Source organism: Colobus angolensis, unplaced genomic scaffold (genome assembly GCF_000951035.1).
Source record: "Colobus angolensis palliatus isolate OR3802 unplaced genomic scaffold, Cang.pa_1.0 Scaffold139, whole genome shotgun sequence".
Taxonomy (NCBI): Eukaryota; Metazoa; Chordata; class Mammalia; order Primates; family Cercopithecidae; genus Colobus; species Colobus angolensis.
In genome coordinates this window covers 3,264,678-3,290,243 of record NW_012114477.1, presented here as the reverse complement: position 1 = coordinate 3,290,243, position 25,566 = coordinate 3,264,678, and the positions used below count along the sequence as shown (strand labels likewise).

Sequence of the window (25,566 nt, the reverse complement as noted above, 5' to 3'; positions counted from 1 at the left end):
ACAACCTCCGCCTCCCAGGTTTAAGTGATTCTTCTGCCTCAGCCTCCTGAGTGGCTGGTGTTACAGGCATGTGCCACCACGCCCAGCTAATTTCTGCATTTTTAGTACAGATGGGGTTTCACCATGTTGTTCAGGCTAGTCTCGAACTCCTGACCTCGTGATTGACCTGCCTCGGCCTCCCAAAGTGTTGGGATTACAGGCGTGAGCCACGGCGCCTGGCCTAGGCTAACTATTAAATAACAAGAATTAAAGACTCACGAAATAGAAATTCTAGTTCTAACTGCCACCCTTTAACTATGTGACCTTGAACAGGCTCTTAGCGTCACTGGGCTTATCTGTGAAACACAGACTAGATGATCCCATTTCAATGCTGTGAACTGGCTAATGAGCAACACTGGAGCACAGGACTGGTTGAAATAGGCTCCCAAATGTAGAAACATAAACATACTTTCATTTACTTATGATCTAGGCAGAATGACTTGCCTAGAACTTGGGAATAGATATAGTACATGAACAGTGAACTGCCTGTTTTTGACAACACAGACACCACCTATTGAAGGCTACACACAAGCATGAACTCAGTCCCCCTTTCAGCCTACGAAGTAGATCTTACTGTTTAACAGGTCAAATGGGGCTGATGAAGGCTGAGCAATCACCAAGTGTCAGAGCATGTGCCCAACTCCACACTGTAAGATGTGTCACCTGAGCAGCATGTTCAGGGCTGAATGAGCCTTAAAAGGCCACACAGCACAGTGGTTAAGAGGGCGGGGCCTGGGGTTAGACTGACATCTGAATCCAGCTTAAGTCAGTCTCCACTTAGGGAAGACGCCCCTCTCAGTCATGGTAGACCTAGGCAGTGGGTGCCAGCTGACCATGTACCCCAATCAGCAGGGTGAGAGTCTGTTGCTATGGGCAAAAGTGTGACCTAAGGTTTAGGCTGCCTACAGGAACCAGAAAACTCTGATTCCATGTCATTTACATGTGTAAAATCTGAAACTCAGGGCCAGGACATCCAAAATGGGAATCCTCACTTACCAACGTTGGAGGACACTGCCCGGTTCATGATATCAAGTGCCTCGTTAAATTTGTCCTTGACAGATGGATGTGCCAGCACTTGGTCTGAGAACATAGACTTCCAACCCAGGTACCACTTGGTGATCTCCTCATAATTTGGGCTGTTACTGAGCCAAGAGCACAGCACCTGCCAAAAAGAAAAATTACTTGCATCCATGGTGGCAACAAATGAAGGCAAGATTTCCGAAGGGGCCATTTGTTTTGTTTTGATCCTGGTCCTGCAGGCTAGTGACACCACTTTACAGGGATTTATAGTAGCTAAACAGTCTAGGACTCAGGAATATGGATTTTGGAGTCAGCCTGGTAGCTACAGTGCCCTTGCGTGTAAACTCTCTGAGCCTCTGTTTCCACGTCTACACAACAGGGATACCATAGCCCTACCCCATAGGGTTGCTGAGAGGAGGTGAGATAAAGCAACTAAAGTGCTTGGAACAGCTTCTGATACGTGGCAAATGTCCAATAAATGGTGCCCACTATTAAGATGACCTAACTCATTCCTACCCTACCATGTAATTTATTTTTATTATGGAATTGTACCTACAGTCAGGCCTCGGCAGAAAATTAATTTAATCCCCACCCAGTTCCTTCCCCCAGAAAGCCAAGCAAAACAAAGTGTACCTGAAGCCACTTGGGGAAGAAGTGCTTTTCAAGAAGTCCCACCAGACTAGAGACAGAGATCATCCCTTCCCAGTCGATCACCCAATAGAACGCATCCATGTGCTGCTGGTGGGGGTTAATGACTAGCTCACCAAGACACATCCCTGGAAAAGAAACCCGGTCTGTAAGGCACAGCTTTAGTACCGGCAAAGCCACAGAAGCACAAAGAGCAAAGACCATGTCCGTTTTCATCTCAGCTCACAACAACCTCCGCCTCCTGGGTTCAAGTGACTCTTGTGCCTCAGCCTCCTAAGTAGCTGGGAGTACAGGTGTGCACCACCGCGGCCGGCTAATTTTTGTGTTTTTATTAGAGACGGGGTTTTGCCATGTTGCCCAGACTGGTCTCAAACTCCTGATCTCAGGTGATCTGCCACCTCAGCCCCGCAAAGTGCTGGGATTACAGGCATGAGTCACGGCTCCTGGCGGTTTTTTTTTTTTTTTTTTTTTTTTTTGAGACAGGGTCTCACTGTTGCCCAGGCTGGAGTGCAATGGCAGATCTCAGCTCACTGCAACCTCTGCCTCCCAGGTTCAAGCCATCCTCCTGCCTCAGCCTCCCTAGTAGCTGAGACCACAGGCACATGCCACCACACCTGGCTAGTTTTTGTATTTTTGGTAGAGATGGGGTTTCACCATGTTGCTCAGGCTTTAATCTGCTTTTAAAGGTCAAATTTAAGCTCCTGACATAGCAATTCTTAAAAAAGTATATATATATATTTTTTGCTAACCCAAAAATAACTCCCTAATAATTTAGAATAAAATACTACAAAAATTTCAGAACTCCAAGGGCTGTCCTGTTACCAGAAGCCAAAGCCAATCGGGAAAACCACAAGGCACAAAGTCTGATGTTGTTACTGTCAACTATTAGTCGCTGTTGTAAATAAACAGCAGAAAGGACCCAAGTTACATTTATGTTCAGCCTCTGAACAGCAAGGAATATTGTGTACTAAGCACTTTCATGAATACAAAGGCTATGCTTTAAATCACCACTGACCACAGAAACCAGGTCACCAAAGCTGCTGGGCTTGGACTGCATTTTCCCCATATCCTTACCCAGCTTGGGCACTATGTTTTTGACCATGAATGCTTCCCAGGAGCCAGGAGTGAAGACATCCTTCCAGGGCTGGAGGATGAGCTTGGCAGAGGAGTCGCTGGGGTGCCACTTCTGCAGGGCACTGGACAGCTTGCTACGGATGGGGGAATAGAGTGGCTCCAGCCGTGCCTGCATAAGGGGCAACCATGGGTGGATCCAAGAGTGGATGGGAACAGTGTCTGTGAGCGGGTTCCAGTTTTCCACCTGCAAAGTGGGGAGAAGAAACAGAAGAAACAGTTCATGTCGCCTGTGGGGCAGTCACATAACACCCGTGTGGTTAAAGGCAAGAGCTGCCCCTGGAGGAGGCCCCATGCTCTCCAAGGCCCACAGTCCTTTGTACATCGCCAAACAAATATGCCCATTCATTTGATTACATCTCAGAAATAGCATAATTCTAATTTTAGTGAAGAAATCAAGAAAATGAATTCCCTCCTGAGGGTGGCTTGGGGGAAAAAGTGCTGAGAAAAAGGCTGGAATTAACACTCTAGGTCAATAGTTGCGTTGACAAATTCTGTTAATTCCAGGTGTTTTAACAGCACTGAGATAACGAAGACATAGACTGAACAAGTCCCTGTGGTTAGTGATGACAGCTGTTCCTGTGACTCTCACCCCACCTCCTTTTGCAGCTTGGGGAAGATGAGTTGGTCCAGTATATTATCTAAGATCCACACAGGAATGATGTGCACCCAACTATCCAAAAAGTCCACCATCGGGTCACAGTTCCTTGGCTGCCACTGAGTGACAATATTTCGAACAAAAGGCATCCAGACTTCCCATATCAACCTATGGGAGAAAGGCAGAGGACAGGCTGGTTAATTACACTGATTGGTTTCAAAGACCACCACCACCGCCCACCTCTCTAGAATCAGAAATAAAAATGCAACAGCATAGAAATCCGATCAGAGGAAACCATCAGGCCAGTCACCATGCTGGCCAGACCTGAGCCTGCCTCTTCCTTGTTCTCATGACTCTCCTCTCGAACTGAGGCCTTGGTCTCATAGGCAGTGCCCGCCCACCTGGCAGAGCTGCTTTAGGGTCACAAGAGTCTCTTCTTAGGTATCAAGTGCTTTCCCACCTACAGGCTTCTATTCATGAGCTGACATCTCTCACCCTCTGATCACAGTTTCAATGTCACCTCCTCTAAGACCTCTGTCCTAACCCCCATTCCAAGGTCGCTCCTGCAGTTCTCTATCGCTGTACCTGGTGTGCATCCTGCCTTTATTTGTTCACTACCTTATTTCCCATCTGCCTTTTCTGCTGTACTATAGACAGAGGCTGTCTGCTGTACTCCTAGGGTAAGCCCAGAACCTAGCACAAGCATGATACTCAACAGACATTTGACAAGTGTCAGCTGAATTCATGGCCAAATGGAACCACTATGGAAAACAGTGTGGAGATTCCTTAGAGAACTAAAAGTACAACCACCATTTGATCCAGCAATCCCACTACTGGGTATCTACCCAGAAGAAAGGAAGTCATGGCCGGGCATGGTGGCTCACGCCTATAAACCCAGCACTTTGGGAGGCCAAGGCAGGCGGATCATGAGGTCAAGAGACTGAGACTATCCTGGCCATCACGGTGAAACCCCGTCTCTACTAAAAATACAAAAGTTAGCTGGGCATGGTGGTGCACACCCGTAGTCCCAGCTACTCAGGAGGCTGAGGGAGGAGAATCGCTTGAACCTGGGAGGCAGAGGTTGCAGTGAGCCAAGATCACGCCACTGTACTCCAGCCTGGTGACAAAGCGAGACTTCATCTCAAAAAAAAAAACAAAAGAAGTCATTATATGAAAAAGATACTTGCTCACACAAGTTTACAGCACCACAATTCACAATTGCAAAAATGTGGAACCAACCCAAATGCCCACCAATCAACGAGTGGATAAAGAAACTGATGTGTGTATACGTATATATATATATATATAATGGAATATGACTCAGCCATAAAAGGGAATGAATTAATGGCATTTGCAGCAACCTGGTTGGAATTGGAGACTACTATTCTAAGTGAAGTAACTCAAGAATGGAAAACCAAACATGTTTTCACTCATAAGTGGAAGCTAAGCTATGAGGATGCAAAGGCATAAAAATGACACAATGGACTTTGGGGACTTGGGGAAAGAGTGAATGGGGTGAGGGATAAAAGACTACAAATTGAGCCAGGCATGGTGGCTCAAGCCTGTAATCCCAGCACTTTGGGAGGCCAAGGCGGGTGGATCACAAGATCAGGAGATGGAGATCATCCTGGCCAACATGGTGAAACCCTGTCTCTACTAAAAATACAAACATTAGCTGGGTGTGGTGGCGCATGCCTGTGATCCCAGCTACTCGGGAGGCTGAGGCAGAATTGCTTGAACCAGGCAGCTGGAGGTTGCAGTGAGCTGAGATCACGCCACTGCACTCTAGCATGGCGACAGAGTAAAACTCCGTTTCAAAAAAAAAAGACTACAAATTGGGTTCAATGTATACTGCTCAGGACATGGGTACACCAAAATCTCACGAATCACCACCAAAGAACTTACTCACGTAACCAAATACTACCTGTTCCCCAAAACCCTGTGGAAATAAAACATTTCAAAAAAATAAAATAAAAAATAAAATAAATTCATGGCCAAATGAATTTAAATTCCTAAAGCGGTGTCAGCATGAGCAGAGAATTAATCAAGGCCAGCACTGCTGCCTTCCCCCACCTTCAGCAGTCCTTCCCAACCCCCCAGGAGAAAGGAGCTGGAGCGCAAAGCCCTGCCCTGTGGTACCTGTGAAAGGCATCTGCCGAGAGGTCCTGTCCGCCATGAGACAAGAGCTGGTCATTCTCCAGGAGGCTTTTCCACTTGGAGATTATCTCGGTGCCGTAAGTGCAGTCCTGAGGAGAAAGGCAGAGCAGCTAAGGGGCAGCAGGCTCTCCAGCCCTCCCTGCCCACTGGACCAACTCATCAGGCAAGGGTAAGCCCAACCAAGAGGCAGGGATAGGTTGATTTTCCCAACAACTCACTTTGAGGGGATCCCACTCCTTGAAGTACTCCTTCATGAGTGGATAGACGATGGCCACGGCGAGGTCCACACGGTCGGACATCCTGTACTCCTCATAGTACTTGTCCTGCAGGGTTTCGAAGATGCGGGCACACTCGTCCAGGGTGAGGGGGTTGCTGCAGTCGGGCTGCATCCGCCGCTCGCACTCCTCCACCATCTCCAGGACCTTGCTGAGGTTGGAGATGACCCGCTCCTCATGGTCCAGGACCTCGGTCATCTTCTCCAGCTCGTGGAAGAGGTTGACCACCATGTCCCGCTCATACTGTAGCTGCCGGTCATTCTGGATGATCTCCTGCTCCGTGAGGTCAATGAGCAGCTGCAGGTTGTGCTCCAGCTCGGGCAGCGCAAAGCCCGGAGCCTTGGCCTCTTTGCCAGACTGTGGCAGCTGTTGGGACTGCAGCGGCAGCCCATCATCAGGAACATTGTGCTTGTGGCTGATCTGACTGTAGCTGTAGTAGACCTTTTGCTCCCGGCCTGTCATGTCTATGACCTTGGAAAACGTAGAGGGACGAAGGTTAACACCACTGTGGCCCTGTTAAACACACAGCTAAGCCCAGGGAAAGGCCCCATGAGAGGGAAGTGTGTAGAAACCACATTATTCAACAGAGCTGGAGAAGGGCAGTGTTGTAAAGTGGGATCCACACTGTCCTAGCCTAAAGGAGACTCCAGGGACAAAATCAGATGCAGCAAGCAGTTCTAGGTTGGATCACTTTGAGCAAGTCAGATGGAGAAGACTTTTTAGTGAAACAAGAAATTTAAATAGGGAGTGAGTATTAGTAGATGTGAAAATTTATTTTAATGGAAAGGTAGAAGCTGTACTGATCAAAGAAGGTAACACAATCAGAATATCACATTTTGATTAAAAAAATGCACATAAGCATAGAAAAAGATCTAGGATGTATAACAAGATGTTAACATTTGGTAATCTTGGAAGGATGGAAAATATTTCCTATATTTCTGCCTATTTCCTAACTTTCTAAAATGTACTACACACTGCTATTATAATAACAAAGTTGTTTTTTTAATTTAATTTTTTAAACTTTTTAAGTTTTTGAGACGGAGTCTTGCTCTGGTGCCCAGGCTGGAGTGCAGGCTGGAGTACAGTGGCACGATCTCAGCTCACTGCAAGCTCCGCCTCCCAGGTTCACGCCATTCTCCTGCCTCAGCCTCTCGAATAGCTGGGACTACAGGCGCTCACCACCATGCCCGGCTAATTTTTTGTATTTTTAGTAGAGACGGGGTTTCACCGTGTTAGCCAGGAAGGTCTCGATCTCCTGACCTCCTGATCCACTCGCCTCGGCCTCCCAAAGTGCTGGGATTACAGGCGTGAGCCACCGCGCCCGGCCTTTTAATTTTAAAACAAAATAAAACAAACAAAAGGCTAACTGAACAAAGGCAACCTAGGCAATGAGCTAATTCTAATATTTTGGGAAAACAGGAAATGTGAATATGGACTGCACTTCTGAAGCAGAATGATTCATCACCACTTTTTAAGTTAGTGTGTGATCCACGAACCACCAGCATTAGAATCACTGGAGGAGAAAAAAAAAAAAAAAAGTCTTGAGGTTCAGTCTAGACTCAAAATTCCTGGGAGGCACCTAGACGCCCGTATTTCTTATCAGGTCGTCCAGATAATATAACAGCACACGTTTGAGAACCCCACTAAAGGCTTTGAGGTCTATGACACACTATATATCCTACAGCAAATGACAACAGGCAACTGTCACCACTGTTCTTTGACTACTTGGAAAAGTAATAGAAAACGTAATACACTATATGCACGTAACAGTGAGTGAAAATTTAATCTATCTTAAAAAAAGAAAATACTCAATGCTGGCTAAGGAGCCCTGGGAACTCTCTCCTGCCCTCCTGGTCAGACAGAGTTAATACAACCTTCTGCAAGTCTATCCTTAAAAAGCGTCTCAAAGACAAAGTTTTATATACAAACTAACCAGTCAAAAATCCAAACTAAACCAGATAAAAGCTAAACGCCTAACAACGGAGGTAGGATCAAGTAATACAGTACAGCTACTCTCTGGAATTATGCACTCATTAGAAATCTTCACAGTGAGTTTTTAATAATAAGAATGTTACTGAATTCACTGATGTAAGCTCCAGAAACACAGGAACATCATTTGGTTTACCAGTGTAGTGCCATGAAGAGTGCCTGGCAGAGAAGGAACTTGGTAACTATTACTAAATATGGGAGTGTAATGAATAGGAACATGATATTAATAGTATTCATTACACTCCCATAAAATAAGTGAGAAAAGCAAAAAAAAAAAAAAAAAAGCCTAGCCAGAAGATCCAAAAAACCCTAGAACATGTTCAGTGATTAATTCTGGGGTGTGGCTCCTGTACCAGGTGTCCAAAGGCCCCCATACCTTGACTTGAGAAAGCTCCTTCTGGGGAGCAGTGAGCTTCTTGCTAATCCTGCCCTTGGCCTTCAATTCTTCCACGGTCTTGTAAGAGTATTTGGGCTTCTTCTTGCTTCCACTTGGGTCTTTCCTCCACTGGCTCAGCTCCTTCTGAAACTCCTGAACCAGAAGGATACAGTCAGATGCAGCAAACCACTTTTTACAACAGGTGAGACAGCTGAGACCATTAACAGATGTCACCATTCACTGTCTTAGATTTATTTCCAGGTTCTATATGAAGGAAGGAAAGGATGCACCTGCATGACACCAAAACTATCTAATGATAACTCCTTGACCCCATTTACCCTCTTACAAATAATGAGGTTCAGAAGGCAGGTACACCAGATGGGAGGGAGAAACAAAAATAAAGATAAAGGAAACAACCTGTATTGAGCATCTACTATGGGCAGGCACTGTACTAGTTTAAATGTACCTCATGTAAAACTTAGAAATGCAATGTAAAGGATTTTTTAAGTACACAAAATCTTGTTTCTCACTTTAAAATGAAGATAAATAAGCAGGTCCTAACTCTCAAAGTAAAGGTATCTCTTATAATCAGGGTCTGCAAAACCTTTCTACAGGAGGAGCTATGGCAAGCTTGTCCAACCCGCAGCCCAGGACAGCTTTGAATGCGGCCCAACGCAAATTCGTAAACTTTCTTAGCGTGACGGTAGTAGAATCCAGCCCACAGAAGTTGGTTTTGGAGTTGTCATTATGTTTTTCTCACACTAGTTAAGACTTGTCATTTTTTTCTCTAAAAGTATCTACACATCTGGCTACTTTGGGAAAATCAGAGGATCAGGCAATACTAAGCCCACATCCTCATAAGCAACAATCACCTAGAGCTGAATAAAGATTTACCTTCTAGACAGGCTAAGGCCTCACCTCTGTGCCGCAGTCCCCACCACTCTTTATTGTCTAGCACCTGGCTCATCTTACTTGCTTCTGTGGTGTGCCTGGCACCTGTAGGCTTCTAAGTCTGAGAACCCCTGACTCAGAGTGGTGAATCCCACATTATCAGATGACTGTGTCATCAAAAAGTCAGTGACAAGAAGAGTAACGTGTTTCTTTGCCATATCCTGCTTTCCCCCATAAATTCAAATGGGAAAAGAGTAATACTTCAATCAACAGAGCTGGCCCCTTCTATCACTGGGGAAAAGGGACACACAGCTGCCAGCAGATGGCTCCCTGCTGCGCTTGGGATGAAACCCAAGCACCTAAAAATGGCTGTCAAGGCCCATCTTGTGGCCGGCCCACCCCTCTGAATGCACTTCCTTCCCCTCTGCTTTGTGTACCACCCTCCCACCACAACGGCTTCCTTTATGGTTTCTTAACCAGCAAGCTCAGAGCCTCTCAGTGTCCTCAGGCTTCTCAGCTCACCCTTCTACCATGTCTCAACTGAAATGTTTCCTTTCCTCAAAGGTTTCCCTGACCAGCCTATTTATAAAAGTAGGTCAACACCACCTCCCAACCCCCAACCTTATTTTCTGTCTAGGCAGGTCCTAGCACCTTCTGCCGTTTCAACTGCCACTTCCACACCATAGCTGCTTGTTTACTCTCTGTCCACTCTGCGCCCTCTCATCATGGTGCACCTAGCCTTCAGCCCAGTACCTGGCATATGGTACGTGTACAACAAACATCTGAGGACTAATAGAATGAAGGGATAAATGAACAGCCATTAGAAATGGACAGGACACCACCCACCCATGTCTCCTGACTTCCAGTTACCTCTTCAGCTTCTTCCTCTGAGTCAACCACAGGGAAGTCTTGCATTGACTGCGTGGTGCGCTCGGATCCATAAGCCCCCACAGCACCTTTTCCCTTTCTCTGCTTGGCTTCGATTGGGTTAATGATACCTGAAGAATTTCAGCAAAAGATAAAAAGAGAGTCTTATGATCACAGCAATTCATGTATGTGAATCAGCCACTCAGTGAAATGACAGTTTCTTGCTCCTTCCACAAAATAACACGCTACTCAAGGAGAGCTATTCTCTGCCCTCAGAACACTACTCTTGTCCCTTATGATTTGAAATGTATGAGCATTTATGCTACCACAGAACAGTCTGCTGACTGGTTTATTTATATCCCAAACAGATTTCCATTTCTACTTAGATTGTTTCAGTGGACAAGAAGAAAACAGAACACTACATTTATAACCGAGAACTCCAGCATACTAAATTCTACACTTCACTTCTTTGGAAGCCTCTATTAGAGAAAATGCAATAATTGAGATACTATATTGATTCTGACTGAAGTGAAGCTGCAATTTAATATAAGACTCCTCATGTATTTTACTTAGGAGTTCCTATCTCCTATGTTTAACTTTTTTATAACAAGTTTAAGCCCTAGAAATAAATGTTGCTTTTCTCATAAAAGAGTTTACGAATGGGACCACAACATTTCAATGAAGATGTTGCCCCGCCTCCAAATTTTCCATCCCTGCCTCCCTTCCATTTAGTACAGTTGAAGTCTCAAATAAGAGCTATCCCTGGGCCAGGCATGGTGGCTCTTGCTTGTAATCCTAGCACTTTGGGAGGCCAAGGTCTTGAACCAGCCTGGGCAACATAGTAAGACCCCATCTACAAAAAAAGAAAAAATTAGCCAGGCATGGCAGAGTGTACCTGTGGTCCCAGCTACTCGGCAGGCTTGAGCCCAGGAGGTTGAGACTGCAGTAGGCTATGATCATGCCATGCCACTGCACTCCACCCTAGGTAACACAGTGAGACCTTGTATCGAAAAAAAGGAAAAAAGCTGTCCCCTCATTCTCATTCAGCGTATCTTTGCTTAAGTTCATGTACCTAATGTTTTCAACACATAACCTGGATTTCACTTTAATAATTATTAAGAGGCTGGGCGCAGTGGCTCACACCTACAATCCCAGCACTTTGGGAGGCCGAGGAGGGTGGATCACTTGAGGTCAGGAGTTCGAGACCAGCCTGGCCAACATGGTAAAACCCCATCTCTACCAAAAATACAAAAATTAGCTGAGTGTAGTGGCGGCTGCCTGTAATCCCTGCTACTAGGGAGGCTGAGGCAGGAAAATGACTTGAACCCGGGAGGCGGTGGTTGCAGGTGAGTCAAGATCATGCCATTGCACTCCAGTCTGAGCAACAAGAGTGAAATTCTATCTCAAAAAATAATGTTATTAGTATTATTTAGAAACTCGAATTTGAATATGGAGGATACATTTGATTATATCTACTTGGCAATCATGCATAGGAAATAGCTCAAGAAGAAGGGGAAATGTTCCTGTAGGAAGAACCCAACTGTTTGGTTTGAGAGGCTTTGGTCTCAAGAAGACAAGAGTGTGACAGGAGCTGTGTCTCAGTGAGGCTGGCCATGAGAAGACAGGACGAGACTGGGCTACTAGACGAAGATGGAAGTAACCAATGCAGGATTTGCTCAGCCAATTTTACAGCCATATGGCTCTAGTTATTAAAAAAGCTACACACAATGTTTTACTGATATTCCTGAAGGACAAATTCTGCAAAACTAAAACCCTTGTGAGTAGGGATGGCAAACTCAAATGACTTCGGGACCAAGAAAAGTTCCTGTGGGTTGGGGTGGAAGACAACAGGGGGCCGTGGAGACTGCCTCCAAGAGAAGACCGTGTCCATTGTCCCAGGAGCAGCTCTCACTTGCCTCAACTAACTACTGCCAGGCAAAATCTAGAATTTTAGGTGAAATTGTTTTTTAAATATTAGCAACTAATTCATTTTTGTTTTTATTTATTCTATTCTATTTATTTATTTATTTAGAGACCGAGTCTCACTCTATTGCCTAGGCTGGAGTGCAGTGGTGTGATCTCGGCTCACCACAACCCCCACCTCCTGGGTTCAAGCGATTCTCCTGCCTCAGCCGCCTGAGTAGCTGGTCAGGACCAGAAAAAAAGCCTGTCTCCAACCTGTTTGCAGCCTATTTTACACCCTAACCCTTTTCTTCCTGTTGAAACAATTACTTATTTAACTTGAGCTTTGATAAAGCAAGGTAGCTTAGGAGTGCAAATGTCTTGTGCTGGCAAACCAGGCTAGAGAGAGAAAGTGCTTTTAAAAGGGAAAAGCAAACCTCCTCTCCCAATGCCCCTCTCCTTCCCTCTGCCTGCCCTCCATCACGCAAGACAACAAAAGTGCAATACCTTGTGCATTCTTCCCGAGGCCCCGTCCAGGGACGTAGCCCATCTTCTGAAGAAGCTTCTGTCCAATTCCTTTTGTGTGTCTTTCCCAGCTGCCGAAGTCCATGAAAGATTTGGTTCCTCCTGCAAAACCTTTCTGGCTGGGCTTAAAATTGCCACCCTGCAAAGAAGAAAAATCAAAGCTTAGTTAATGGAAAAACAAAAAGAAGAAAAATCTAAGAAAGCTTGGCCAACAGGAAAATGGTCTAAGTTACACAGCACTATGAAAAGTGTCACAAGAACCAAAAATGTGTGTGATACGTGTCAGGAAGGAAGAGACTACACTACACACTTCACAACTCACAGAAGCCTGCCACCAAAAGGAGATACTCACAAAATGCATTCCAGATAAGTTTCTCCCTGGCTAGCAAATGCTTGGGCCACAATGACATTTGAAGGATATTACTGGAGTCACAATCCTGCAATAAAGACTCTACCGTTTTTAACTTCCTTGGTCCAAAATCCTTAGGAAAGTCGTCCTGCTTAACAGGTCTCTCTTCATCATCAGAATCTTCCAACTCTGCCTCCTCCGCTGCCCCTTTCTTGAGTCCCGCACTGATGAAGTTGACTGGCGCAGAGTAGTCACGGGCCCTGCAGGCACAGAAACAAAGCCCCACGGGGTCAGTAAATAACTCTTTTCTCTGCAGCAATCCCTTTGCAGAAACTACATGCTTGAAAACTCCTTAGAATGAACTTCATGAAGGAAGGTTTTTTAAAAAAGTTAACACATTTTTTAATGTGTCAAAATATCTTAAGGACCCCAGATTTGGCTTCCTGTAGTCACATTTAACATTTTATCTGACATATTCCTCTACGGCTGAAGAGTTATCACATCAATGTAGGGTTGATTATAAATTCGAAATATGATGTGATAATACAGTTTTCCTACATTTTAAAAAATTAATTTATCATAAAAAGCATTTGTTTTGAAAACTATTGTAAGTACAAAAATCCAACAGGAGCAGAGAGAAATTTTGATGGATAATCATAAATAAATAAAACCCACTGAAAGATTATATGAACGTAAAGCATATAACAATTACATTAATCAAACTCAGAAAAAGCTCCTATCCATTAAATTTATTGAATGTGAAAATTTCCAGCCAGGGCAACATACTGAGACTTTGTCTCTATAAAAAAATAAATACAAATTAGCCAGGCATGGTTGTGCAAGCCTCTGGTCCCAACCACATGGGAAGCTGAGATGGGAGGATTGCTTGAGCCCAGGAAGTTGAAGCTGCAGTGAGCTATAATCATGTCACTGTGCCCCAGCCGGGCCAAAAGAGTGAGACCATGTCTCCAAAAAAAAAAAAAAAGAAAAAAGAAAAGAAAAAAAGAAAATTACACTAAAGTCCCCTAAGAAATAAGAAATTAACTCTGTAAAATGAAATATATTGATTTAAATTCTGACTGCTTCAAGCATTTACATTAAGCCATTAACCTCAGGTCCTTTTCGTATAAAATAAAATTGATATATTTGTACTGTGTGGTTTAAAGAAGAAAAAATTACAATAAAAAACCCTGGAGCTGGGTACAGTAGCTCATGCCTGTAATCTCAGCACTTCGGGAGGCTTGAGGCCAGGAGTTTGAGACTGGCCTGGCCAACATGGCAAAATCCCATCTCTAATAAAAATACAAAAAATTAGCTGGGTGTGGTGGCGCATGCCTGTAATCCCAAGCTACTTGGGAGGCTGAGGCATGAGAAACACTTGAATCCAGGACACAGAGGTTGCAGTGAGCTGCGGTCATGCCATTGTACACTCCAGCTGGGGTGACAGAGACTGTGTTTTGAAGAAAAAAAAAAAAAAACCTGGGAATACAGCAAATAAAGTGATGCCTTGTAAAATGACCAACCTAGTAATTCAACACCCTCATGGCAACAACAGAATTTAGGGACTGTATTCCTAAAAATGTAACATAACTTAGTGATTCAGATCCCAAACTCTAGAGTCAGATAGGTCCAGGTTCCAATACTAGCTTAGCCTCTGCCTAGCTGTATGACCATTAGCCTCAGTCCCTTAATCTGTAAAATGGGAATAATAATGGTACCTTTCCCATAAGGAAAATTAATCCAGGCTTGTGAAATAGCCAGAACAAGTAAGCAGCCAACAGATGTTAGCTATTATTATTATGATTATGCAATTTTTGATCCCTGATCTATTTGTCATCCACTTGCAGACATCCTTGTGGATAAGAAGTTTGAACTAATCTCTATACTCTTTCTCCCCCAGCCTCCTTTGAAAAAGGCACATTCTCAGCTGGGTGTGGTGGCTCATGCCTGTAATCCCAGCACTTTCAGAGGCTGAGGCAGGTGGATCACAAAGTCAGGAGATCAAGACCATCCTGGCCAACATGGTGAAACCCCGTCTCTACTAAAAATACAAAAATTAGCTGGGCATGATGGCATGCGCCTGTAGTGCCAGCTACTCAGGAGGCTGAGGCAGGAAAATCGCTTGAACCCAGGAGGCAGAGGTTGCAGTGAGCCAAGGTCACACCACTGTACACCAGCCTGGCGAAAGAGCGAGACTTCATCTCAAAAAAAAAAAAAAAAAGAAAGAAAAAGAAAAAGGCACACTCTCAATAGGATGGAGCCTAGAGGCCACAGGTGGGGCCATTCATCGGAGGAAAAAACCCCCAACCTGGCACACCCTGGTCGAGTGAGGTTCAGCCAGGGCACATATAACCTTGCGCTGGGGAGAAGACATGCAGCCTGAATCCTCATCGCCCACCACTGTCCTAGACCAGGCCTCTGCTACCTGTGCAGGGACCACTGGCTTGGCCTCCTCACAGTCTTCCACTGTGGCTCCATGCCTATTGAGCACACCAGCAAAAGGGTCTTCTCAAAACATAACCCAGCCCCACACCACACCCTCTATCACACACACTATGCTACCCTTCCCCCTCTCTGCTCCAGCCCCCAAGCCTTTCATATCCTTGTGGATACTGTGATGCTTCCCATCAAAGGCTTTTGCATATTAAGACCTTTCTACCACCCTAGTTACCTTCTACTGTCAGTCATATCAGCTTAAGCGTCAATTTTCTCCATAGAAATCTTCCTTGACCTCTCAGAATAGGTGAAATGCCCTAAAATGTGTTCTCCCTCATGTCCCTCGTGTCCTATATCACAGTTACAAGTTTCAAATGCCTATTTACATCTTCTAGAGTCTGGGCTCCAGGAAGGCAAGAATGGGTCTACAGCACAGGCCTAATACATAGTAATTGCTCAATAAACACTGATAATTAAATCAGTGAGGCCAGGCATGGTGGCTCAGGCCTGTAATCCCATCACTTTGGGAGGCTGAGGCAGGTAGGTCACTTGAGGTCAGGAGTTCAAGACCAGCCTGGCCAACATGGCAAAACTCCGTCTCTACTAATAATACAAAAATTAGCTGGAGGTGGTTGCATGTGCCGATAATTCCAGCTACACGGGAGGCTGAGGAATGAGAATCACTTGAATCCGGAAGCTGGAGGTTGCAGCGAGCCAAGATTATGTCACTGTACTCCAGCCTGGGCAACAGAGTGAAACAGTGTCATTCATTCATTCATAAATAAATAGAATAGAATAGAATAGAATAAAAAAGTGAAAGAGCAGCACTCTAGCCTAAAGAGGAAACCAGACCTCTCGAGATGATGTCACAGCTAACAGTCTCAACAAGGCCAGGAGAGAAGTATACTTATCGGGGCATCTCCTCCACTCCCTGCCCATCTTCCCCCTCTTCCCTAAAGCAAGGTGAAGCAGCCCCCATGCCAGGCAGTACCGTTTGCCTCCAAAGCTGGGCCTCTCATCATCCGAGTCTCGCTCTGCCCACACCCCGTAGGTGGCTTCTTCCTTGGTCTGCCAGTGGCGCTGTCGGTTGGGGTTGAACTCATTCTGGAGATCCCAGTCAGTGATCTCAAAGTTCTCCCGCTCATCATCATCATCATCAATGCGGCCTTCCCCATCCCGGTACAAGTGGGACAATGACATGGCCAGTCACTAAAGGAAGAGACAAAAAGGGCACAGGCCATAAGTCTTGGGGGCAGCAGTAGGAGGATTCCTTGTGAGTCTCTATTCCTTGCTGCCTTCAGAACTTTCTCTGAATTCAAAGTCCATTAAAATCGGCATTACTATTCAATAAAAAAAAATTAAAAACCTATTTTTAGAAAACAATCAGTACTAAAACAGGTGAACAAAATACTAGTCCCAACCGTCTATGATTCTTTAAAAGTATATATTTCTTTGTCCTAGCCAATATCATAAATATCACACATATTCACACATACACAAACCACACAAAAATAACTAAGTAGGCTATTTTGTACACTATTGCCTTAGAAAATGAGCGGATATCTTCTTAGATCCCAGATTCTTCTTTCTATTACTGAGGAAAGAATTATATCTGGATCCTTGGTGGTCCTAGGAGTGATTTTTTTTAGAATATGCTTTTTGAAATACATTACTTGATGAAACAAAATTTTCAGTTTTCCTCGCAAAAAATGAATTTCTTCTGATGAGCTGAAAGACTGTAGTAATTATGAACACTATTTTAACAGTTAGATGGCCAGGGATTGATATAGAGAATCTACCTCATGGCAGCTGGGTGACCAGATTCAGTTGTATTTCTTAAATTGGGATAAACTACTATACCAACCTTAGAGAATGCTTATAAGGCAAATTCAATGAGTTCAAAATAAGTGCTCAAGAAACGATAGCTTCTACTTTAGTCCCATGATTAGGTTAATCATTGTATTAGTCAGAGTTTTCTAGAGGGACAGAACTAATGGAATAGACATACATATATAAAGGGGAGCTTATTAAGTATTAACTCACACTATCACAAGGTGCCACAATAGGCTGTCTGCAGGCTGAGCAGCAAGGAGAGCCAGTCAAGTTCCAAAGCTGAAGAACTTGGAGTTCAATGTTGGAAGGCAGGAATCATCCAGCACAGAGAAAGATGTAGGTTGGGAGGCTAGGCCAGTCTCTCTTTTCACATTTTTCTGCCTGCTTATATTCCAGCCGTGCTGGCAGCTGATTAGATTATGCCCACACAGATTGAGGGTGGGTCTGCCTTTCCCCACCCACGGACTCAAATGTTAATCTCCTTTGGCAACACCCACATAGTCACACCCAGGATCAGTACTTCCTATCCTTTAATCCAATCAAGTTGACACTCAGTATTAACCATCACAATCATCATTACTATTATGGCAACAGGGAGTAAACATAGCAAAGTGATTGTAAAATCAGGCACGCTAAAATCGAAGCCTGAGTTCAAATTCAACTCTATCAGATACTCAGTGTATGAGAATTAAATGCACGCGAAGCGCCAAGCATGGTGCACTACACAACAGTACATTCAACAGGTGAGAGCAATTGTGATTCTTGTCTTGCTGAAAGCGGCCTTAGGGCACACGGAGTTCACTACTTCCACAGGCAGTGTCCAACTCTGCTCACCTCTGGCAAAACGCTATCTCTGCCCTCTTCTATACACTGGTGCACTAGTTGGATGTAGCTGGTCCCAACCTCTTCCAGGAGTGTTTAGGACAGAAGGGTTTTCAGAAAAGGTGAAATAATACCAGAAAGCTTAAATAATACCACTGCCTCCGTGGGCATAGTAGGTGGTAATAAGCCCTGAGTGAGTAGTCACAAGTTATGAAGCCCTCATCAGTAGATGCTAGGTACATGCTGGTCGCTTGAGAACGACTGTCAACTGTCTGCATCAAGACACTTCTGCAAAGTAGGTACCGTTAGTTTTCATGCTTCAGATAAGAAAAAGGAGGTTCAGAGAAGTTAGTAACTTACCCTAGGTTCCACTGCTCATAGGGCTTAAACTCAGGAGAGCTAGAAGTCAGGCCTCGGGCTTGTCTCTCTCTTGCTGTCTAGGTTTGGCAAAGGAGGCTCAGGTTCTTAACTGAACCCAAGCCCTAAATCCCAGTAGACCCCAAGCAGCACCGCCCCTCTCCGTGCCTCGGCAGAGCTGTCTACGAAATGGATTCCCCTCCCCACACCGCAACGGCTTGGACCGAAGCTCGCCCTCCCTGAGTCTTCGCCCCTACTCCCACTGGCGCTGAGTCCCCTCGTAGCCAGCTTTGCTCACCTCTCCGAGGGTCCAGCGTACCAAAACTCAGCTTCACAATCCGCGCGAGACGACCGCCGCTCCTACGCCAGAACCCGGATGCGTCGTGGCCGGCGCGCCGGAAATGACGTTAGTCGACAGCGATGTCCTACTGGCTGCCCCGGCAGCGCGGAACGCTACGGCGGATATAGCTGTAGAGCGGCCGGCTGGGATCTTAGAAAGGAGGGGTGGATTTGCAAGGTCTAGATGGGGAGTGGTTTTCCCGCGGAGTCGGCCTCGCTGCCGCGACTGCTTTGTAGTCCGACGCTCAGCCTGTGATGACTGGTGTGGAATCCGCTGAGCCACCTTGGCCTAAGGAGACCCTGCCACTCACTCTGAGAGTGTAAATCTGTGAAATAGAGATGTAGGATTAGCCCATAGGGTAGTTGTGGTAAATACTGAGAGACAATAAGGGGCCTGGGACACAACATTCAAATGGGAATAATGAAGTTCGAGACTGTGACTCCTGTGTCTCTGATGCTCTCGTGGGCACAGGGCAGTGGCCTTTATGCAGGAGTTTAAGGGGGAATGAAGGAATGAATGGGCAAACCCTAGAGTTCCCAAGTATTCTCTCTGGGACATGTTTCCATTCTCTTCGTTTCCAGCAGGCTGGTAAATTCATTCATGTATTCACTGATCTAATTAAAATATAGTGAGTGCCCCTCACCTGTGCTGCTAGGCCAATGTGATACAATGAGCAGAACAGTCATGGGCCCTCCCTGGGAAGCCCTCACTAGCCCAGGGACTCCGTGTAGACATTTAAGTGTCCACAGGCTCTGGAGTTCCAACCTTGACTCTGCAATTTAGCAGCTGTGGACCTTGGGCAAGTCATTACATCTAAGCCTGTTTTCTCTTCGGCAAAATGGTTAAGGATTCAATAAGATAAAACTGTAGGCAATGAAAACCGTACCTGGTAACAGTAGGTGCTGAAAAAGTGTTAGCTGTTAATTTTTGCTTAATTTTTCTGTCTCTGCTCTATGTGATGAAAAGATCCAAGAGGCAATCGTTGGAATGTAAAAAGAGCACAGGACTTGGAGTCAAATACTTAGGTCTACCGTCAAGTAGTTGTTAAGAATTAAAACAACAATTTTTGTGTACCCAGTTAAATGTGGGCTGCTTAGGAATGGCGTCTGTGTCTTAATGATCTCTGTATTCCTAGTGACATGTAGAATCATTGTGCCTGACACATAGTATATACTCAGGAAAGAAACAGAAAAAGAAAGAAATGTGGTTTTAGCATTTAAGGCCAGGAGAGAGGGTCTAACAGACTACAAGGCCCGCCAGGAGCAGAGTAAGGGAAACAAAGGGGAAAAAAGTGTTTTTAGTCTGTGCCTGAATGTATATAATCTGTTTGTGGCTCAAAAGTCAAAAGCATACATAAGTTTGGCTTTTCTGTAGCTATGTTTATGGCTTTACAGCAGATTTTATGGAGCTGCAATTACTTTGATCATGAGGGACTGATGCTAGTGGATTTACGTCACCAAGTGGAAGTCACTCTGTGGCTTCTGAAGAAGGGACCTTTGTGGACTGTCATGGGGTAGTTAAGAGTGCAGGCTCTGATTTAGTGATCAGAGTCATGAGGTAATCATGAGGTGGATGTAATCATGAGGATACATCAGACAAACCCACATAAAGAGACACGCTTTATACAAAACTGTAATCTTAGAAAGTGCCAAGGTCAAGTGATTCTCATGCCTCAGCCTCCTGAGTAGCTGGCATTACAGGTGCAGCTGTAGTGATTCTCATGCCTCAGCCTCACGAGTAGCTGGCATTACAGGTGCAGCTGTAGTGATTCTCATGCCTCGGCCTCACGAGTAGCTGGCATTACAGGTGCAGCTGTAGTGATTCTCATGCCTCACCTCAGCCTCTCGAGTAGCTGGTGTTATGCCACCACACCCAGCTGATTTTTGTTTTTTTATTTGTTTTAATTTTTTTTTCTCCCAGAGTCTCATTGTGTCACCCAGGCTGGAGTGCAGTGGCATGATCTCAGCTCACTGCAACATATGCCTCCTGGATTCAAGCAATTATCTTGCCTCAGCCTCCCGAGTAGCTGGAATTACAGGTGTGCACCACCATGCCTTGCTACTTTTTGTATTTTTACTACAGATGGGTTTTCAACATGTTGGCCAGGCTGGTTTCGAACTCCTGACCTTGTTATTCGCCTGGCTTGGCCTCCCAAAGTGCTGGGATTACAGGCATGAGCCACTGCGCCAGCGTTCATTTTTAAAAACCCAATGTCATACCCCTTTCAGTCTCAAAAATTCATGGTTTTTCAGGATTTCTGGGATCAAATGCCCACACTTTGAAAAACAAGGAAAAGTTTCACAAGGCAGCCAGAACTTTAGGTTCAAGGTCTCATATTATCGCGATCTCCTGTCATTTCCCAGGGGGGAAAAAAACAAAAACGTTGCTTTGAGATTTGGGAACATCCACACTCATTTCTGCATTCCCAATGAGGTGCTTAGACATGTGGCCTTCGCAGAAGGGGTTACCAAGCAACAAGGCTCCTTGGGCAGGAGGAGTCTGGCAGGGCCCTCCAACACTCATGGGTCTATGCCTCTCCTTTCACAGCTGAGGCGGTGGGGGAGGCCCTGGCAGAGGGGAGGTGCCAGCACCACACAGTGAGTTTAAGGACAGGGCCAGGCCTGAAACCCAGGAACTCAAACACCCAGGCAGGTGCTTTCTTTGCAAAAGCATGCATAGGGTCCCACATCATGATTCCTGTGTGTTCAGGGCCACAGAGCCAAACTCTTCAGACATCGCTTTGATTCATCAGCCTTCCAAGGTAGTTTGTTATAACCCCAGAGTCCACATTCCTAACCTCTTATTTCTACAGCCTATGCCATACAGCACACTTTCCATATTGCCTACAAAAGATTTGGGGAAAAAAAAATCCTCGCTCAGTTATGACTTTAAATAGGTTGGTACCATAGAAACAATCCATAAGTGGCATTTCAAAGCTGATATATTTAAAGACTAGCACATGTACTTTTTCTAGGACAGTGACATTATACAGTTGCACATGGCTTATTCTTATTTTGCATCTTGTCCCAAAATATATATATGGTGTCCTGAACTTGGCAGAATTGAGAACCCAGATCAGCTGAGATTAGCAATTTGGTTTCCCTCTAAATGTTTCTTACAGATGGTTTCTACCCTATTTATCTTTCAAGAATTCGTGAAGACTATCCTTATATAGAAAGTTGGAACATGAGGTTCCATAGGCTCGGGGTGTTATCTGTAAATCACATACCGCAAAACACAGTAAGGGGAGAAACCACAGCCTTCATCATTCATTTATTCATTTAGTCATGAACAAATATTTAATGAGTACCTATGTGTTATCTATTGCAGTGTAACAGTTACCTCCAAATGTAGTGGCTTGCAACACCAGTAAACATTATCTCACATAATATCTCTTTTGGTAGGAATGTGAGAGTGGTTTAGCTGGGTGGTTCTGACTCAGGGTCGTTCGTGGGGTTGCAGTCATCTGAAGGATTGACCAGGGCTCGATGACTAACTTCCAAGGTGCTTCTCTCACATAGCTGGCAAACTGGTGCTGGTTGTTGGCCGGTTTCAGTTTCTTGCCATGTGAGCCTCTACATATGGCTACCAAGTGTCCTTATGACATAGTGGCTAGCTTCCCTCAAAACAAGCAAAGCAAGAGAGAACAAGGCAGAAGCCACAGGGTCTTTTATGGCCTAGTTTTGGAGTCACACTGTCATTTCTACATTTTTTTTTTTTTTTAGACTGAGTTTTGCTTTGTCACCAAGGCTGGAATGATCTCGGCTCACTGCAACTTCTGCCTCCCAGGTTCAGGCAATTCTCCTGTCTCAGCCTCCTGAATAGCTGGGACTACAGGCGCATGCCACTTTATTAGAGACGGGGTTTCACCATATTGGTCAGGCTGGTCTCGAACTCCTGACCTCAGGTGATCCACCTGCCTCAGCCTCCCAAAGTGCTGGGATCACAGGCATGGGGCATCACGCCTGGCCCATTTCTTTTTTTTTTTTTTTCCCAGACGGAGTCTCGCTTTGTCACTGGGCTGGAGTGCAGTGGCACAATCTCAGCTCACTGCAACCTCCACCTCCCGGGTTCAAGCAATTCTCCTGTCTCAGCCTCCTGAGTAGCTAGGACTACAGGTGTGCGTCACCATGCCCAGCTAATTTTTATATTTTTAGTAGAGATGGGGTTTCACCATGTTGGCTAGGATGGTCTGGATCTCTTGACCTCGTGATCCACCCACCTCGGCCTCCCAAAGTACTGGTATTACAGGAGTGAGCCACTGCACCCGGCCGCGCCTGGCCCATTTTTGCAATATCTTATTGGTTACACATTCAGCCCTATATAGGGTTGTCAGATGTAGTAAATAAAAATATAGGATGCCCAATTAAACTTGAAGTTTAGATAAAACAATGAATAACAGTGTATGTATGTATCGTAAAATATTGCAAAATACGAAAAAATTATCTGAAATTCAAATTTAACCACCATCCTGTATTTAATCGGGAACCCTAACCCTATTCAGTGCACAAACTTTTGAAAAATATGCCAAAGCGGGTGTGAATACCAGGAGGCCACGTTCACTGGGGGCCATCTTGGAAGCTGGCTTCTACAACCTTAACATGCTGGGCATGGTAGACTCGGAATAAATGGTAAACAATGAAAAATAATGATTCCTGCACTCATGCAGTTTGTAGCCTGTTGAATAAAATCAACTTGAATCAACCCAGCAGGAAAATAAATACAAAACCTTAACAATGATAAAAGTACTTCAGAGAGAAATAGCTGATGCTTGGGACAGGGATGGGGTCCTCATCAAAATGGTCCCTTTTTTTTTTGGTGCAGGGATGGGGTCCTCATTAAAATACCCACTTTTTTCCTGGGGAAGAGGGGGAACAGGGTCTTCCTCTGTCTTCCAGGCTGGAGTGCAGTGGCATGATCATAGCTCACTGCAGCCTCAACCTCCTAGGTTCAAGTAATCCTCCTGCTTCAGCCTTTGAAGTAACTTGGACTGCAGGCTAACGTAGCCAAACTCAGCTAATTTTTTAAGATCTTTTTGTAGCGATGAGGTCTCGCTATGTTGCCCAGGCTGGTCTTGAACTCCTGGCCTCAAGTGATCCACCTTGGCCTCCCAAAGTGTTGGGATTATAGGCGTGAGACACCTCACCCAGCCCACGTTTGCTTTATAGATTGAGTTTTTACATGTGATTTGATTTGTCTCTATGGGCATATAAGGGGTATATGGAGGGTTATGTTGCTAAAAGAAGGAAATAAAACCCTGAAATGCATGGTTTTGAACCTTAGCTGAATCCATAAGCACACACAAATGAATGCATGTAAACATGGCAAAAACGGAATAGGGTCTGTAGTCTAGTTAACCGTTTTTACTAATGCTAATTTCCTGGTTTTGCTATTGCACTACAGTTGGGTAAGATCAGCATTGGGGGAAGCCAGGTGAAGGACACATGGAACCCTTTGCACTACTTTTTCAACTTCACATGAGTCTATAATTATTTCAAAATAAAAAGTTAATAAACAACCCATTAAAAAAAAAAAAAAAGCAGCTGTTGTTTGGAAATGGAAGCAAGGTTAGATCAAAATAATCCAGACTTGGCAGGGTGTGGTGGCTCATGCCTGTAATCCCAGCACTTTGGGAGGCTGAGGTGGCTGGATCACCTGCGGTCAGGGGTTCAAGACCAGCCTGACCAAGATGGCGAAACCCCGTCTCTACCAAAAATACAAAAATTAGCTGGGCGTCGTGGCATATGCTTGTAGTCCCAGCTACTCAGGGGACTGAGACAGGAGAGGTGCTTGAATCCAGGAGGTGGAGGTTGCAGTGACCCGAGATCTCGCCACCGCACTCCAGCCGTGATAGAGCAAGACTCAGTATTAAAAAAATCTCCAAATTCATGAAAGGACTGGAGAAGGGACTGATGGGTGGAGCCAAGGGTTCTGTCTGAAGAAATCGAATTTTTTTTTTCTCTTTTGAGATGGAGTTTCGCTCTTGTTGCCCAGGTTGGAGTGCAATGGTACAATCTCGGCTCACTGCAGCCTCCGCTTCCCGGGTTCAAGTGATTCTCCTGCTTCAGCCTCCTGAGTAGCTGGGATTACAGGTATGCGCCACCATGCCCAGTTAATTTTGTGTTTTTAATAGAGACAGGGTTTCTCCATGTTAGTCAGGCTGGTCTCAAACTTCCGACCTCTAGTGATCTGCCCACCTAGGTCTCCCAAAGTGCTGGCATTACAGGTGTGAGCCACCACGTCCAGCAGGAATGGAATTCTTATTGTTAATTATCCTGAGCAGTATTGGTTTAGAACACAGAATGAGGCCAATTTTGAGGATAGGGGTAAGAGGTGTCCTCCTGGTTCTGGGCCCAGATGTGGGGTCCGGAGAGGCCTGGAACACTTCCATTGGTAGGGCAGTTGTCCTTGGTCCCAAGGAAGAGGCTGGGGAAACCCTCAAAGAAGCCTGAGTTTTTGGGTGACCCAGCCTCTTAATTTAAATAGTAGATGAAAGAACTGTTTTCATTTTCTACCCCAAAATGAAGAAAGGGAACATTCTGCTGACTTCAGTGTATCCCAGAGATCTGAAAGCCATTTGCTGACCCATGATTGAGGCTGATCAATTGTTTTTTAAGGATAACTGTGGCCAATTGTTGATGGGTTTTCTGTTGTGGTGGTGGTTTGTTTTTTGTTTTTTGAGACAGGGTCTCGCTCTGTCAACCCAGGCTGGAGTGCAGGCAGTGGCACAATCAAGGCTCACTGCAGCCTTGTCCTGCTGGGCTTAAGTGGTCCTCCCACCTCAGCCACCCAATTAGCTGAGACTACAGGTGCTTGCCACCATGCCCAGCTAATATAAATTTTTTTGAGATGGAGTGTCACTCTGTCACTCAGGCTGGAGTGCAGTGGCACAATCTCGGCTCACTGCAACCTCTGCCTTCCAGGCTCAAGCGATTCTCCTGCCTCAGCCTCCTGAATAGCTGGGATTACAAGCGTGAGACACCACACCTGGCTAATTTTTTGTTTTGTTTT

The 25,566-nt window shown here is 45.1% G+C and overlaps 1 protein-coding gene across 2 annotated transcripts in view; it reads right to left on the bottom strand.

Moving 5' to 3' along the window:
- The window catches only part of TFIP11 (tuftelin interacting protein 11), a 20,185-nt gene extending 1,557 nt beyond the window's left edge, over positions 1-18,628 (bottom strand). The window contains exons 1-15 of one of the 2 annotated variants that reach the window (XM_011934842.1): positions 18,514-18,621; positions 18,219-18,295; positions 17,247-17,323; positions 16,747-16,832; positions 16,195-16,412; positions 12,874-13,027; positions 12,401-12,557; positions 9,995-10,122; positions 8,234-8,386; positions 5,812-6,339; positions 5,576-5,682; positions 3,436-3,604; positions 2,782-3,025; positions 1,693-1,835; positions 1,036-1,201 (exon numbers count right to left, since the gene is read on the bottom strand). In XM_011934842.1, coding sequence (XP_011790232.1) covers positions 1,036-1,201; positions 1,693-1,835; positions 2,782-3,025; positions 3,436-3,604; positions 5,576-5,682; positions 5,812-6,339; positions 8,234-8,386; positions 9,995-10,122; positions 12,401-12,557; positions 12,874-13,027; positions 16,195-16,403 — 2,158 coding nt within the window. In that variant the 5' untranslated portion in view covers positions 16,404-16,412; positions 16,747-16,832; positions 17,247-17,323; positions 18,219-18,295; positions 18,514-18,621. Of the gene's footprint in view, positions 1-1,035; positions 1,202-1,692; positions 1,836-2,781; positions 3,026-3,435; positions 3,605-5,575; positions 5,683-5,811; positions 6,340-8,233; positions 8,387-9,994; positions 10,123-12,400; positions 12,558-12,873; positions 13,028-16,194; positions 16,413-16,746; positions 16,833-17,246; positions 17,324-18,218; positions 18,296-18,513 lie in introns of both variants that reach the window. The other variant, XM_011934840.1, reaches the window with a different exon arrangement.
- Positions 18,629-25,566: the final 6,938 nt, after the last annotated feature.